The 16501-nt window shown below is 38.9% G+C and overlaps 1 protein-coding gene across 4 annotated transcripts; it reads left to right on the top strand.

Moving 5' to 3' along the window:
- Nucleotides 1–5864: 5864 nt before the first annotated feature.
- Nucleotides 5865–11751, top strand: LOC147325136 (calcitonin gene-related peptide 1-like). 4 transcript variants are annotated; one of them, XM_086299475.1, is made up of 5 exons: nucleotides 5865–6006; nucleotides 7022–7113; nucleotides 7982–8116; nucleotides 9867–10049; nucleotides 10255–11751. In XM_086299475.1, the coding sequence occupies exons 2-4, from the start codon at nucleotides 7028–7030 to the stop codon at nucleotides 10027–10029; spliced, it is 384 nt and encodes a 127-aa protein (XP_086155601.1). In that variant the 5' UTR covers nucleotides 5865–6006; nucleotides 7022–7027; the 3' UTR covers nucleotides 10030–10049; nucleotides 10255–11751. The 4 variants fall into 4 exon arrangements, with proteins under 4 accessions (XP_086155601.1, XP_086155602.1, XP_086155599.1 ...); XM_086299476.1 differs by having other exon boundaries at nucleotides 9870–10049; nucleotides 10255–11750; XM_086299473.1 differs by lacking the exons at nucleotides 9867–10049; nucleotides 10255–11751 and adding an exon at nucleotides 8920–9860.
- Nucleotides 11752–16501: the final 4750 nt, after the last annotated feature.

Here is a 16501-nt window from a genome sequence, read left to right as displayed (position 1 = left end):
CCAGTGATAACTTACACTAGGGTGAGTGTGTTGATCTAAGCTGAGGGTTCTTCAAAGGTTACTGTACTGACTCAGTGCTTCAAAGTTTTTCAAGAATTGAAGGGAAACTTTAAAGGGACAGGGTGGTCTGTGCTGAAAGCTCCCCCGGGTGAAGTGTGATACAGATGACCCAGAAGGAAAACCAATGCTAAAAAACATGAGCACGTGTACGTAAGCATGCCGAGTGCACGCAGAGGATTCACTGGATGTTTGGCCTCCAAAGACGTGTGTGTGTTTGTGTTTGTGAGTCTGTCTGTATTTGCTCACGTGACATTCACTCACTGCTCACTTTATTAGGTACACCTTGTTAGTATTGGGTTGAATTCCCTTTTGTTTTCAGAAGTGCTTTAATTCTTTGTGGGACAAGTTGACAAGTTGAATCTTTGCCTGTCATCGATTACAAAACATTTATCTGAGATTTTGGTTTGTATTAATATAATGGCATCGCACAATTGCTGCAGATTTGTTTGCTGCACATCCATGATGTGACTCTCCTTCCACCACCTCTCAAAGGTGCTCCGGGGGATTGAGAACTGCTGGACCCGAAGGCTATTTGAGTACGGTGAGCTCAGTATCATGTCCAAGAAACCAGTTTGACATGATCTGAGCTTTATCACGTGCCATTTTTTGACCACCAACCTGAACCGTTGATATTTAGCTGGATCAATCCAAGCTGTCATGTTGTTTATACCAAATTCTGTCCCTACCATTCAAATAATAATAATAATAATGGATACTTTATTGATCCCCATGGGGAAATTACTTGTTTTTTCTCTGCATTTGACCCATTCACTCAGTGAAGCAGTGGGCAGCCCACTAAGCAGGCGCCCGGGGAGCAGTGTGTAGGGACGGTACCTTGCTCAGGGGTACCTCAGGGTAGCCGTTAAGTGGATTCGAACCGCCGACCTTCCGATCATGGGGCGACCACTTTACCTACTGAGCTATCCCTGCCCCAAATATTGCTGCAGACCAGCCCGTGTCTTTTCCAATTCTCATTTGTTTCATTTTGGTGAGTCTGTTTAAACTGTCCTGCTGACCGGGTGGCAGCTGGTGCAGTCTTGTAGCCCATCTGCCATGAGGTTTGTGTTGTGCCTTCAAGTCCTTCTGCATGCCTTGGTTGTAATGAGTAGTTGTTTGAGTTAACATTCCCCTCTTAACAGCTTAAAGTAATCTGGTCCTCCGACCTCTGACATTAACAAGGCATTTTTGCCCAGAGACCTGTTGTGGTCCTGGGGTTTGGAGCCAGGGTTTTCAGCTGTGAACTGTTGAATTCTTGCTTATTGTTTAATGCCCATTTGGTTTGATTAGTAGCTTTTTACAATTTTGAGTCTCATTTATTTGTTTTTCCTAAATGATTATTTCCATTAGTATTCTGCTTCAGGGTTATTTGGTATAGTTTCATTCACACCTAAGTTTACTGTAGAAATTTTAAAGGGTATTCAAGGGTGTTCAAGGGTGTTCAAGCGCCCCTAGATTTCAGGGTAACCCATAACCTCCCTGTTTTTTTCACATTGTCTTCAAACACTGTATTTTCCCAACTTGTCTATTGAAGATGTTACAGGTTATAATGAAAAAGGTTTTAATCCCCACTGTTCTTGATGTCATGATGTTACAGTGCACCCAAATAGAGGCACTGCATCAACAGAGTGGCTCATCATTAATATATCAGGTTTGCATTGCTGTGGCAGAAAGATGAAGAGGTAATTTCATGACACAAATGAGTAGTGCAGATTTAAAACACACTTTACCTGAAATGTAAACTGTTCTGATCATACAGGGAAGCTGCTGTGACTTACAAAGTGTCTCCTTATTTTTATTTGTTCCCTAAAGAGCATAAAAAAGTTAAAGTAAGCTAGATCACCAGACCTAATTAGCTCATTGTAGCTGTTAGAGCTATTAGTCTAGTGTTATGTTGCTTGTGATCAGCCAATCAGCCGACTGATTTTATAATTTTAGTTTGGTTACGATTTCTATTCCTATTCTGGGCAAATTAGGATTCATTGTATGTTTACAGTACAACTCCAGTTCCAGGCGAAAGTAAGTCAGTAGGCAGTACATGTCAATGGCCAGCAGCTGTATATTGCAGTAAATTGATATGGATCCGTTTATGCCTTTTATTGAGTTGTAAATTCTCTTTCACTGTTACGTTTCATTTTTGGGTGACAGCACAAACACTGAGAGAGGAGGAGCGAGAGGGAGAGAAAGGGAGAGACCAAGGAGCAAAAAGTCAATAAAAAATTATAAAGTCGACGTAGCTTCTGTTTTTATTTCCACATTCATTGATTTCACATAACTAAGCAGTGTGTTATAATGTTATGAAATGTGAAACTCTTAACCTGCTCTCATAATAATTATTATATGATTATCTTTTTGTTATTTTCTAGTTGAATACAATATATTTGTGTGTGACTGTCAGTGCAAAGAAGAAATGAAAAGCCTGGAGGGAGAGAAGGAGGACAGAGAGGTTGTAGAAGAGCAATTTTACATGTTTTGTGTGCTTTACAGTAGCAAACTTGGGCATTCTAGAACATATCCATTCATATGAATAGTGGTATTTTACAGGATTCATATCACTAAGCATGGCTTCAACATGCTTGCCACTACATTCATGTGACAGAAAATCTATCTAATTCAATTCAATTAATTTCAAATAAATTTTATTTATATAGCGCCAAATCACAACAACAGTCACCTCAAGGCGCTTTATATTGTACGGTATCTATCACTATCACACTATCTACTCTTGGAGCTGGGGTACATGATGCTCTGTGCTGACTTTGTACATTAATCAGAGGGTTTTGTATGAATTCAAAAAACCTTAATTTGAAAGCAGCTTTATTTCCAGTTTGCTTCTTGTCAAGGTGCATGAAGTAGCATGGTGATTTTATAGTTTCTGTACTGAATAATGCTACTTTAAGCACTTGATGTCTGTGTGAATGGCCTCTGGGTCGTTAAGACACTGAAACAACACTGTGCATGTTTCTCCTCTTATCTGCTTTGCTGCAAATCATTGGTTAACTTACTTAAGAAAGTTGTGGTCAGCATGACTGAGCTTTTGATCATTGATAACTTAAGCGTCCACTTTAAAACTAGTTCATCATATTGAAATCTGTGATTATTCATCCTGAATTATTCTTAGACACTGCAATAGGTCATCCGACTAATTAAGTTTCTTTTGAAGGCAACACTGTAAAGTGAAATGAGGTTTGAAAAAGTAAATATGAGCCCCTCTAAAAGTTTGAACCTAGAATCCCCCCATGTCTTGTTTTTTTCCTCAAAGTTGTATATAAGCCTTGTATCTATGTGTAATTACTTCCTGTTTTATTTTGATAGTATCTTTATCTCCTCTTCCCTTATTACCTCTTGTGTCTAAGTCTCCTCCTGTCCTTTGTCTAGTTGCCCCATGTAGTTGTGCTCTCACTAATGTTTTCCAGTTATTTCTTTCTGTTTTTGGACTTAAATGCTTTCATAAGCTCAGCAATAAACACTCAGCTTCACCTTCGTCTGCTGCAGTCTGCATTTGGTTCCTCAAGCAACCATCACACATTCAAAGTACTTTACATTTATTTCCATTCCAAGCACAATTTGAACATCAGGCAATCTTGACCATGTCTACTTGAATAAAGACAGTCAGTTGTTGTCAGTAGCAGTTAAACAGATGTACTTGGCCACTGAGTGTTAAAACCATATGATGTCAGGTGAAAACTAAAAAAGGGCACCTATAAAAACCTTTATTTTTAACCATGACACAGCTGCTCCATGCTCTCTTTGTCGAGTCCATTTTTAAAGGGCAGAGAGACGTACAAACACACAAGTGCTTACAGTGGACAAATACTCATCTTAATAAACAGATTTTTTCCTAATCATTTGTTTTCTCTCTCTGTTTGTGTGTGTGTGTGTGTGTGTTTTCTATGCACACTTTCACACACTCATATGTTTATTGACATATTTAAGCTCCTCAGTTATCCAAAAGCATTAAATAACTAAAGTAAGGCTGTGATTATACTCCCTTGTAGACCCGTTCTGTCCCACACCTGTGGACACCTCAGACAATCCTTTTTCTCGTCCTCCCTGAGTCCATTTGGAGCTTTCTTTTAATGTCTGTGCACTCGAGTGGGGAAGTGGGAAAATTCATTTATCTTGCAACAAATTCTAGCTCCATGAATGTTATAATGCTCCATTTTACGTGGCTCCCTTTAAAAGCAGCAGTTGAAATATGTGTATAGCTCGGGGTGGGGGTGGTGGTGGGGTCAGAAGCAGTCTTACTAAGGGATGGTTAAAGATTTTGTTTTTACTCACCTCAATAGGAACTCATTTAAACTTTTCCATGACCCAGTGTACATCAGAAATAAACACTCAAAGGAAGGTAAAATAAGTGACGCTGATCTGAGAGTGCCTGCTGACTCCCAGTATTCTTCCATCACCGCATGAGTTATGCAGGTAGCAATGCAGGTGCACGGATGTGGCTTGAGACCAGGCAGCTGTCTATTCAGCTCTGATTTAACGTCTGACATGGCTGAGTCTTGTGGCTCAATAGCACTAAAAGGCTCATCCTGCCTAATGGGGTTCCTCTATGACGCAGACATGGAGAGGCAAACCCTCCCCTTCTTTTAGTCCGACAGATAATCTTACACACACACACACACACCCCTACTGGACGCCCATTCATTTTGTCCACTATGCAGTGCTTGTGAGTGCACACAGACAGATATGCATTCATTTCAAACAGACACATAAATAAAAAAGGTTTTGGTATGCGCAGTAAAATAGGAGTGAACACAACACACAAAAACACACAGCCTGTGCACTAATGAAAAGGAAGGGAATAGAGAGGATGGTCCACGGCAAACAGTTGTGTAATTGCTTTTGAGAAACGGCTCTTGTCGGAGTCTGTCATCGATTTGGTCTTTACAGAGGACAACTCGTTTGCTCAGTGTGTGGGAGGAGGCCCGGGCAGCAGCGATCATTAAGTGACTGTGGTATCACTTTTATTAACTCAATACACTTTGATGTTTCACTGTTGTGGGAAGGGAAGTTGTCATACTTAGCTCGAGTTGTACTGCAAACAGAGCACAAGCAGAAGCTTTTGTGAGAGTGGGACCATGTTTAAAGTGAATCATACTGATAACAGATTGAATTGGATAAGATAACAATTGCACAGTTGCTTTGTAGACTGAAAGTACTTAAACAGAAACTTTGATATGCAAAGTGCCATGACTCTATAAGTTCTAGCGAAGCAGATGATATGGCCTCAAATCAAATCAATAAGAAGATGATTCGATTACATAAGCTGACTGTAGATAGTCTACACTGGGCTGGGTGTAGTGCTGAAGCTGGTGTTATCTGAGCAGCATTATGAATGAAGAACCTAAGAGTGCATCACTGTAGTATACATCCATCCCCAGCAGATGGCCCCGCCTGCAAGTGCTTACACGGTTGGGTGGAGTTGTGGGGGAATGTGGGGGGGCTTATTGATTTGGCATTTGGGATATAGCATGAATTGTAACATTTTTTTTAAAGTTCTTAAAATATTTATTGCTGGTGTTGCTTCTCCACGGACACCAGTTTGCTTTGCCTCCTATTTAATTAATGACATCAATGCAAATTGGGGATAGCAAATGGTCCAAATGACTGGTGGATTTTGTGAATGGAGCACTTAGTGACTGAGGAATGACGTAAACGCAAAGCCATATCTCTTATTAGTGAGCCAGGACTGAGAGGAGGAATCCCATTGGCTCGCTTTAGCATCAGAGCAATGCGATTGGCTGGCATCAGATAATTAAACACCTACACAGTCAATGCACAAATCCAAGTGGTGGGGTATATAGGCTGGTGCGTTGGCACTGCACGCAACAGAATCAAGAGTTGTTCACTAAGTTGAGAGAAAGTCAACTTTATTGTGGTTTGCATAGAGCTTCATAGAGATATATATTTATTTTTTATTTTGCTGGGTGATTATCGCTGAAGGTAAGTGACAACTTTTGATGTTGTGTTAGAAGTTTTACAACTAGACTGAAATTGTTACTTATAGGGTGGTGGCATGTGTGTGTGTGTGTGTGTGTGGGTCAGATGCAATGTGCAGCCAGAGTCATTATGTAAGACGGTGATGTGACAGTGGTGGTTATGGGCATGGAGTGTGGCCACCGGGTTACCCCTGCTCATTTTGTGAAGGTCCAGTGCGCTGCTTCAACAGAAGGAAAGCGTGAATGAGAAGGCAGGCACTCGAAAATGAGAAGAAGCTTAAGTAAAGAAGAGCAAGTGACAGAGGAAAATGGGCAGGAGAAATCAGGGTTGAGTGAGTGTGTGTTGTTTTAAGGTAGTGTGTGTGTGTGTGTGTGTGTGTGTGTGTGTGTGTGTGTGTGTGTGTGTGTGTGTGTGTGTGTGTGAGTGAGAGAGAGCTGGCAGCTCATTACACTAATGCACTGGTCCCCAAGGAAGCTGGCAAGCATGGAGTCCCCCCCCTTCACTTCTCCTCCTCCAGCATTAGCAAGTGATACATACATCGCACAATGTAGGACCCCTTCCTACCATTACACACACACACACACACACACACACACACACACACACACACACACACACACACACATGCATACACTCCACACAGGCATGACACACACCAGGAGCAGCAGCATACGACATGAGAGAACTACCTGTTCTTTGCTCTCAGCTGGATATTCTGGAGGAACGGTCCGTTTTGGAGGCGCGTGTGAGCCAGGGGAGCATTGTTCAGCAGGGGACAAGAGCTGAGAGCAGTAAGCTCAGATGTAAGGCGAAATAAAGCTCGCCTCACAGGGAATGACACTTTTTGCACCTTCTTCCTGACAACACAAGAAGACTAGACAAGGGCAGTTTCTAGTTGCATGCTGGTTTGTAGCTATACTTTTAGGAGATTTGAGCTCTTGTATCAGTGGTGTGTGAGTGTGAATGGAAGCACAAGAAGCTGATGTGGAGTTTTGTTTTGCTTTTTCTTGCCGTGTAGGGGACCATGGTTATGTTGAAGATCTCTGCTTTCCTCGTTGCGTACGCCCTGGTCATTTGCCAGATGTACTGCTCACAAGCCGCGCCTGCCAGGTGAGACACACGGAAATTGCCTTTTACACTTCTCACTGTTAAGTTGCTTTTTCTCTGCAGCTCAACAGACTTACCGCAAACAACCAGTAGAAAAGATGGGCAGGGTTTATGCAAAAACAGTATGTTGGAACTTGGACTCTGCAGGTTAAATTTTTTTTTTTTACTTAAACATAAAATGTTTTTTATTAAACAGGAGAAATAGAGTAAGATGTGAAAGTTGTATAGTAACGCCATAGTAACAACATAGGTTAAATAAATGTGTGTATGCAGAAAAGAACATTGTAGTTGTTCTGTTTAGTCTTAATCTATGGTAGCTTTAAATGAAATACATATATTATTTAAATATATGTATTGCTTGTAATACTTCCAATATAAGTGGATAAAGTTGTACTTAAATTAAAAGCACAGGAAACACAACAAATGTAATTCAGTTTTTATCTCTATATATGCATATATCTTTCTATATATAGAGAGAGATATATATATTAATTTGAGTCCCCACTCAAGTTCCCCCTCCTGCCCCCCCTTTCCAATGAAGCTATTGATTTTGTAATAACTCTAAAGCTGGTTATACATCAGCTTCTTTCTCACAAGGGGCACTTTCTGCAGATTGTTTCCCCCAGCTTTGGCCAGGGGCCCTCCGACTCAGACGTCATTCCTCACGGAGGTGGTGACGTCTCTGTTACCCCCCCAGTCCCCACCAGTCCCTTACCCCACCCCAACATCCCCACTCAACCCACCACCCCTCCTTTTTCACTGCAGGTGTAACCCTAGCGGAGCATTTCCATTAATGCTGATCTCATTGCCGTTTCCCTCCCCTCAACCACTCTGACCCCTAAATTCCCCCCCACTCCACTTCTAACCACAGACCGGGTTTAGAGTCCATGTCAGACCGAGTCACGCTCACGGACTACGAAGCGCGAAGGTTACTCAACGCCATTGTGAAGGAGTTTGTGCAGATGACGGCGGAGGAGCTGGAGCAGCAGGCAACTGAGGGAAACAGGTACAGATGAATCTTATTTAGTTTAACCTTTGAAAATTAGTTTAACATTTCCACCCTGCACAGAAACCACCAGCCAAGGATTTGACTAATGAGAAACTGGAAAGTGAAACTGGTTTTGGACTAAATAAAAAGGTAAAATTAAAAAAAGCTATTTTTTAGGGATGTTATTGGGAAACAAATCCTGTTTTTACTTTAATGTGCTGGAAATACATTTCTTTAGTTCCCCACTTGGGTTCAGTCAGGCCAGGAGGTATGTACTTCTCGGCAGATCAAAGAATAACATCTTAGTTTTAACATGTGACTCCAAAAAAAGCCCAAAAAACAAAACCCGATTCTCTGTCATGAGCCTGCCCCCGCATGGATGCATTTGATTTTGACTTGCGTGGATAGACTACTATTTTGAACCAGCCTGCCGGGCATGTGAACATTGTATGCTTAACAAAACAAATAAGTGTGCATGATGTCAATTAAGTGGAGCTGCATGACAGTGGGAAGCAACTGGTTTCTGTTTGTTCTATGGGTAAAAGGCTGACTGGGGTGGGGGTGGAGGTTCTGATGCATGAGGGGATGGATGACAAGTTTTTGAATGTTGGGAAGGGCAGGGGGAGTGGCATGATGCTGTAAGGACCTGGGATGTTTTTACTTTGTTTATACCTGCAATGGCATGAGAAAGAAATGCATGTGAGTGAAATGATGCGTGAATGGAAAGAGAGAAAAAAAGCTTAAGAGATACAGAGCGCATGTTTTCCCCGTATCTATGAGCCTGTTCTATGCATGTGTTTTGTGTGTCCCCTCCTCGACAGCATGGACAGGCCCTTAACCAAGCGCTGCTCCAACCTCAGCACCTGTGTGTTGGGTAAACTGTCTCAGGAGCTGCACAAGTTGCAGACTTTCCCTCGCACGAACGTGGGAGCAGGAACGCCCGGCAAGAAGCGCAGTGCGCCTGAGAGCGACAGCTATGCAAGCTACGGCGAGACGTTTGAAAGCATCTAAACCCCTTCCTCCTCATCCATTAAACCCGCTTTTACTTTTCCCGCATCTCCTCTTCCTTTGTCATTCTTTCCCCCGTCCTTCTCTTCTGTCATCTTCCTCTCCTCATCCCAGTTTCTTTCTGGAATGGGACGTGCATGCTGATATTACCTGCTTGATTGACATGAAGATTATGACTTTGAACTGCAGTTTTTCAGTTCTTTTTCTCCCCCCCCATATTTCTTTTGGCAGAGAATGATTTGTCCCTGTAATCTCAGACGATTTTCACAAGTGTAATTCAGGAGCCAATTCATACATCCATCTCTGTGTACTGTATGTGGAGTAATTTGATGGCATTTCAAAGCCCCTGAAACTCAAGAGTTGAGAGCGATCACTTAATCTAAACGTTAATAAATGATCCACTCATGCGACACCATGTTTGTTGTTCAATAAACGTATTTTTCTACCAGGAAGGCTTAGGTCATTTTCATTCTTAAGGACTCTAAAACAGACATGTAGCCACCCATGCAGACAGTCAATGGCCATTTTAAATGATGGGCCTAAATAAGAGTTTTAGAGCCTTTAAAATTTTGTCTGAAGCTGTCACCGAGTCCAAAGGTAAGACAAACACTCAGATGCATTGTTTTTAAGCTGTAAATCCAAACTTGATGTACTTTCAGTTCTTTGATGTTAGCGTTAATGTGTATAGCTGTGTCTTACATTATTGTATGGATGGCAGTGGCCCAATCTTTTCGTTAAGCCCCTTTCTGTTCTCCTGAAGCAGCGTTACAGCACAGAAGCGAGGCTGCAACACGGCAACCTGTGTGACTCACCGTCTGGCAGACTTCCTCAGCCGGTCGGGGGGAATGGGTAACAGCAACTTCGTCCCCACCAATGTCGGCGCCAAGGCTTTCGGCAGGCGGAGGAGAAGCATCCAGATGTGAGCGTTCCCATCTGGGAAATGGTGAATAATACCTTTTCAATCATGACTTTCTTTATAGATTTCCTTTGGTTTCAAGAATTTCAGACTTACAACAACATTTTATTTTATTTTTGATTTCACAAATTGATAAAAATTTCCGACTGTCCAACTTACACGCGGACGCAAACAGCCAGCTTAAATTTACATCCTTTTTCTTTTTTCTGTCTCGTTCATTTCTGTCTTTCAGGGGTTGAGAACCTGACGAGAAAACATCAGAAATAACCTGAGAAGATAAATCAAGAAAAACAAAATTGACCAGAAAATTAACACTGAACTGGCCCTTTATCCACTCTTTCACATTCCTCCAGGAACAGGGGAAAAAAAAAGACCCCACGGGACATCTCCTAATTTTCATCCTGTTAGTGAAGCCTTTTGCTTTTGGCAAATAAGAAAAAAAAAAAGAAAAAAAAAGGCACTTTACTTTATGTACATGAACAAATGAACTCCTGAAGAAAGAAAAAAAAGTCCTAATCATTCCTCTTTTTTATATTTCCGTATCATTGGAAAATAAAATGAAAGCAGCAGTGGTATCACTTTATTCTTTTCCGCTTATCACCTCGTCAGAGCACATTTCTTCCATGCCAACCCAACCCCAGACCCACTCCCCACTCCCTCACCTCCCGATTTAAGATACATACTTCTACATTGCTTATAATTCCCTTCCCTCTCGAGGGTATCCTTTTTTCCTGTGTGCCAGAGGGACGCCATTAAAGATCAGCATACCCAAGGCCCCCCCCACAACGGCTGTTGTCTTGTGCCTTGATGTAGAACAATTTACATGAACATGATTGTACAGTTTCTGTTTAGAGACAATAAAGAAGACCCGAGCGAGGATGCAGAAAATGAAGACCAATTAATATTGTAAACAATATTGTGAAAACAAGTTTCAGCAAGATTAAAATGTATTTTAGATACACTCGGGTATGGGGTACTTGTGTTGTTCTTCAAAGGTTTTTAAGCAAGTGTAGAAGGACGCTGAGTGACTGTGAAGTTGATTATATAAGGAGAAGTTTATATTTGTATTATTAATACTGATAAATACTGTCCACAAATTACGAATGATGGAATCTCACAGGCAGAGAGCTCTTTGTAAGTTGCTGATTAGAAATCTAACACTATTTCCCACTGACGAATGCACAATCACGTCGTGAAAACATGTAGCACACGTTTATAATTTGGCGAAGTATTGGGGGAAAAAATGGAATGCACAGTCATACACACTCCTGTTGCACAGATGAATGTGTGAACACATCAGTTTCATTGGAAATATTTCTGATGACACCACAGTGGCATGGATATGTTACAATACATGTTGATACAAGAAAAAAAAAACAGTGCATGGGGAATTGCTTAATAAAATGCAGTCAAACCTGCAGTCAGAGTTGTTCTTTAGCTCCAGTGAAGGTAAATGTTCACCACTTATTTCAGCACACAGAAGCCAAGTCTTTTTTTTTTTTTTTTACAAGAAAGGCTTGGCCATAAATAGCATGTAAGAGATTCACTTGCACCTTTGCACACAAGGTTTGTTTTTAATTGTGAAACATTAATGGCTGCGTGATTGAACATTTTGGGGCTCACTTGTTTTTGCAGCAGAACTCCAATAGATGGCAACATAATTACCAAAGTTTCAGTGAGTCTCACAGATCTGCCTCAAATGATGGAAACACTGAAATAGTCATAGTCATAAGCTATTTTCTCTTTCATTTTCCCAAACAATTAAACAAATGAGGAAGAATATCTGAGCCTAAAAAAGAGTGAAAAGCAAAATGAAAAGGCACAAGTAATAAAATGATTGTATGGGTTTTGTGTTTGAACTCCTGCTTGTTTTGTTACGAAGATAAAAAACCTGCTGAACTCTCACGTAGGTCTATGATGAAGAGAAACATATAATCCAAGAGTAAATCGAAGATTATTTAATTCTTGAGTGGTCATTTGTAAGACTGAGAAAAGTACAAACTCAAAAAATACATAAATAAAAGGCTCAAAGAAAAGTGCACATCATTAGTAAGCAACAAAAAAGAGACTCTAGCTGTATTTGGAAAATTATGTAACAGGAAATCAAATATTTAATCACATTAATTGCACAACCTGGAAAAGATAAATATCATACAAATACATTATTACCATTTTATGTTGTATTTTCCCAGGAATAGCACGCTTTGAGTGTACTGCCAGTAGTTTCAAACCATTTGATGTGAAGGCTTTCCAAGCAAAATCACAGACAGAACTAAAAACAAATACTTGAAGGAGGGATAAATAAAGGCCCCTCAGTTTTGGATAGCACATACGGGATTGCAAGTCGGGAAACTGAGAGGATAATGAGCCCGTTCAATAAGGGTGAAAGTGATAAACAGGATATGGTTGATCCTATTTGGCTGCACGGATGAATGCCAAGTGTGCACCAGAGCAAATGCAAGATATTTGAGTGCATCGTGCACGCAAGAGTTGTCAGTACCATGGAAGCAAATGTACTTTTGTCAAACATCGTATCTAGTTTCTATGAATTACATTGAATCCACGTGGAAAAATGGCAACCGATCAACATCAGACACGCTAGATCAGCGCTGCAGACATTTAGAGAAATAAATGTTTGGTCTTGATTCTAGCCGCTCAACTGGATGACTCAAAAATATTGAGGGATGCCATCCTCTTCTGAGAAAAAATCAAATACCTGCCATTATCATCCGTTTTGTTAATAGAAAACAGAAAAAAGAACTGCTCAAGCAAGGAAGAAAGCTAAAAGGTACAAATGTTTATTTAAATGAACACCTAATCAAGAAAAATGCAGACATTGCAAGACAAGCAAGAATATTAAGAAAACAGAAGAAAATACAGTCAACTTGGCCGTCAGACTGTAAAATATTCATTAAGTTAAATGGAACACCAGAGCAGGCTAAGGTTCTAGTCATCAAAGAGATGACGGAACTAGAAAAATATAACCGATAAATGCAAAGCAGTGCTAAATATGATGGGACCGTCCAAGTGCACAACCAACGCATGAATTCCTTCATGTAGACAGGATCAACAAGAAAGGAGGTGGGGTGGCACTTTACATTGATAAAAACCTAAAGTACAAAAGAATGGGAAGAATGACAATTTTCAACTAACAACTCATATAGATATTGAAAATAAGACATTGATGTATGACAGCAACATAGATCCTGATTGTAATTTCTTTAACATTAAGACAAATGAATGCAATTATTATACAAATGAGCAACTTAAAAAGGAATTCAAGGTAGAACAGGGTATAACAATGGTTCACTTTAATAGTCGAAGCTTATATGCAAACTTTCAATCCATCAAAGACTACATAACACAGTTTGAACAGCCATTCAATGTGATAGCCATATCGGAGACCTGGATAACTCCTGGAAAAGAAGAAGACTTTAAAATAAATGGATATGAATTCCTTCATGTAGACAGGATCAACAAGAAAGGAGGTGGGGTGGCACTTTACATTGATAAAAACCTAAAGTACAAAAGAATAGGAAGAATGACAACTGTTATTGATGGAGTGATGGAATGTTTATCAGTGGAAATAATTATAGAAAAAAGGAAAAACCTAATTGTCAGTTGTATATATAGAACACCAGGATCTAAGATTGAGATATTTAAGGATAATATGGAGGACTTATTTACAAATATAAATCAGAAAAGAATGTTTATTTGTGGGGACTTTAATATTGACTTATTGAATCCAAATCATAATAAGAGTACAGAAGAATTTATTGATTCCATGTACAGCATCGGTTTATTTCCACTGATAACAAGACCGACCAGAATAACATCTCATTGTGCAACTCTATTAGATAATATATTTACAAATATAATAGAAGGAAAGATAAAAAGTGGGCTGTTAATCAATGATATAAGTGACCATTTACCAGTCTTTGCATCGTATAATTGCCATTATAAAGTGAACAACGATGGACATAAGATTATTTACAAAAGAATAAGAACAGAGAAGACCTTAAATTGTCTTAGAAATGAACTTTTAAAGCAAGATTGGAATATTGTATATGAACAAACAGAAGTTAATAAAGCTTACGAAGGATTTTTAAGAACATTTAACACATTACTTGATAAAAACTGCCCAGTAATTGAAATCAATAGGAAACACAACTATGCAGGAAGACCATGGATGACAAAAGGACTACAAAATGCCAGCAAAAAAAAAGAATACCTTATATCGAGAATTCATAAAAAAGAGAACAATAGAAACTGAAATGAAGTATAAAACTTACAAAAATAAATTAACTAATATAATGAGATCCTGTAAAAGAGAGTATTACATTAAAAGGTTAGAACACAATAAAGATAACACAAGAGATATATGGAATGTATTAAACAGAATAATCAAAAATGAATCAAGGAATAATGATTACCCTGGGTACTTTATAGAAGGGACAAGAAGTATTAATAACATGGAGGAGATAGTAAATGGCTTTAATGAATTCTTCGTAAACATAGGGCCAAAACTGGCAGAAGAAATAAAGGTTGATGGAATAGAAAGGGACACTGGTGAAAATATTGAAAGGAATAGTAGCTCAATGTTTTTAAGAGCAGTGGAAGAGAAAGAGATTTATGACATGGTTAGAGGACTTAAGAACAAAACCAGTACAGACTGGAATGATATTGATATGGTAACGGTAAAGACAGTTATTGATGGTATCGTAAAACCATTAAAATATATATTCAACTTGTCGTTTCAAAAAGGAGTTTTTCCACAAAAAATGAAAGTTGCTAAAGTTATTCCCATTTACAAAACCGGTGAAAGACATCATTTTACAAACTATAGACCAGTGTCAATACTCTCCCAGTTCTCTAAGATACTGGAAAAACTCTTCATAAAAAGATTTGACAGTTTTGTGGAAAAATATGAATTAATGACAGATAGTCAGTATGGGTTCAGAAACAACAGATCAACAGCTTTGGCACTGATAGATTTAATGGAAAAGATAACGGAATGTATGGATAATAAGAGGTATGCGCTCGGAGTTTTCTTAGATCTAAAGAAGGCGTTTGATACTGTTAATCATGAAATTCTATTAAAAAAACTGGAAAAGTACGGGTTTAGGGGAGTGGTTTTGGAATGGTTAAAAAGCTATGTAGGGAATAGGCAACAATATGTACAAATAAATGAATATAAATCTAATTTGATGGATATAGCTTGTGGAGTACCTCAAGGTTCAGTACTGGGTCCAAAAATGTTTATTATGTACTTAAATGATATCTGCAGAGTATCGGAGATTTTAAAGTTTGTAATATTTGCAGATGACACAAATATACTGTGTGCAGGTGGGGAATTGCCACAGGTTTTGGAAATGATCACACAGGAATTAACGATATTAAAGAAGTGGTTTGATATAAATAAATTATCATTGAATCTCGATAAAACCAAATTTATGTTGTTTGGAAACCAAAAGAAAAACATCGAAGTAGAAATATGTGTTGACAATGTATATTTAGAAAGAGTAAATGAAATAAAATTTCTTGGGGTGATCATTGACCACAAGCTCTGTTGGAAGCCACACATTACTTATGTTCGGGGGAAATTGGCACGGGGCATTGCCGTTCTGGGAAAAGCAAAGCATATGTTGGATCAGAAAGCACTGCACATTTTATACTGTGCTTTACTACTGCCATATATGAGCTACTGTGTAGAGGTCTGGGGAAACACATACAAAAGTAACACACAAACAATAACTATAATACAGAAAAGGGCCATTAGATTAATAAATAATGTAGGGTACAGGGACCATACAAATGCACTCTTTGTCAAAATGCAAGCTATTAAATTCCAAGACTTGGTGAAGCTTAAAACAGCGCAAATAATGTATAAAGTCAGAAATAAATTGCTTCCCAAAGAAATCTGTAAATTGTTCATAGAAAGAGAAGGTGGGTATAACTTAAGAGGGAAATGGAATTTAAAAATACAAAGTGCTAGAACAACTTTAAGAACTATGTCAATCTCAATTGCAGGAGTTAAATTATGGAACAGTCTAACAGAAGAAATAAAAGACAGTCAAAACATAAAACAGTTTAAAGTAAAATATAAAAACCTAATTTTAAATAAGTATAAGAATGAAGAAAACGGGGTTAACCCAGGACGGTAATGTTGCTGGTAATGGTGTTGCGGTTCTTTTTTGGTTGTTTTTTTGTTTTTTTGTTTTGTTTTGTTTTGTTGTTTTTCCATAACTTGTGTATCTGCAAATATACACATTCTGTATTTTTTATATGAAAGAAACTATACTGTGGTGGGGCTTGCTAATTTCTTGTTTTTGATTTATGTATGTTATGTTTTGTTTTACTTCATATGTTTATATGTTTCATATGTTGTTTGTTTAATTTAAGACAAAAAAAAAATTAAATGAAAGAGAGGTAAAACTTGAGGGGGTAGGGACAAATAAGTAAATACTTCAGCCTACTCC

Source organism: Aulonocara sp. 'chitande type north' Nkhata Bay, linkage group LG7 (assembly GCF_057382095.1).
Source record: "Aulonocara sp. 'chitande type north' Nkhata Bay isolate Kocher_YH1m ecotype deep benthic linkage group LG7, A_spYH_male_GT1.1, whole genome shotgun sequence".
Taxonomy (NCBI): Eukaryota; Metazoa; Chordata; class Actinopteri; order Cichliformes; family Cichlidae; genus Aulonocara; species Aulonocara sp. 'chitande type north' Nkhata Bay.
Note: the sequence above shows the minus strand (reverse complement) of the source record. Positions and strands in the feature narration are given on the sequence as shown.

Coding starts and splice junctions, on each gene's coding strand:
- LOC147325136 (XM_086299473.1), top strand. CDS start 7,028: ATGGTTATGTTGAAGATCTCTGCTTTCCTCGTTGCGTACGCCCTGGTC. Junction 7,114..7,981: donor TCACAAGCCGCGCCTGCCAG/GTGAGACACACG, acceptor TTCTAACCACAG/ACCGGGTTTAGAGTCCATGT. Junction 8,117..8,919: donor CAGGCAACTGAGGGAAACAG/GTACAGATGAAT, acceptor CCTCCTCGACAG/CATGGACAGGCCCTTAACCA.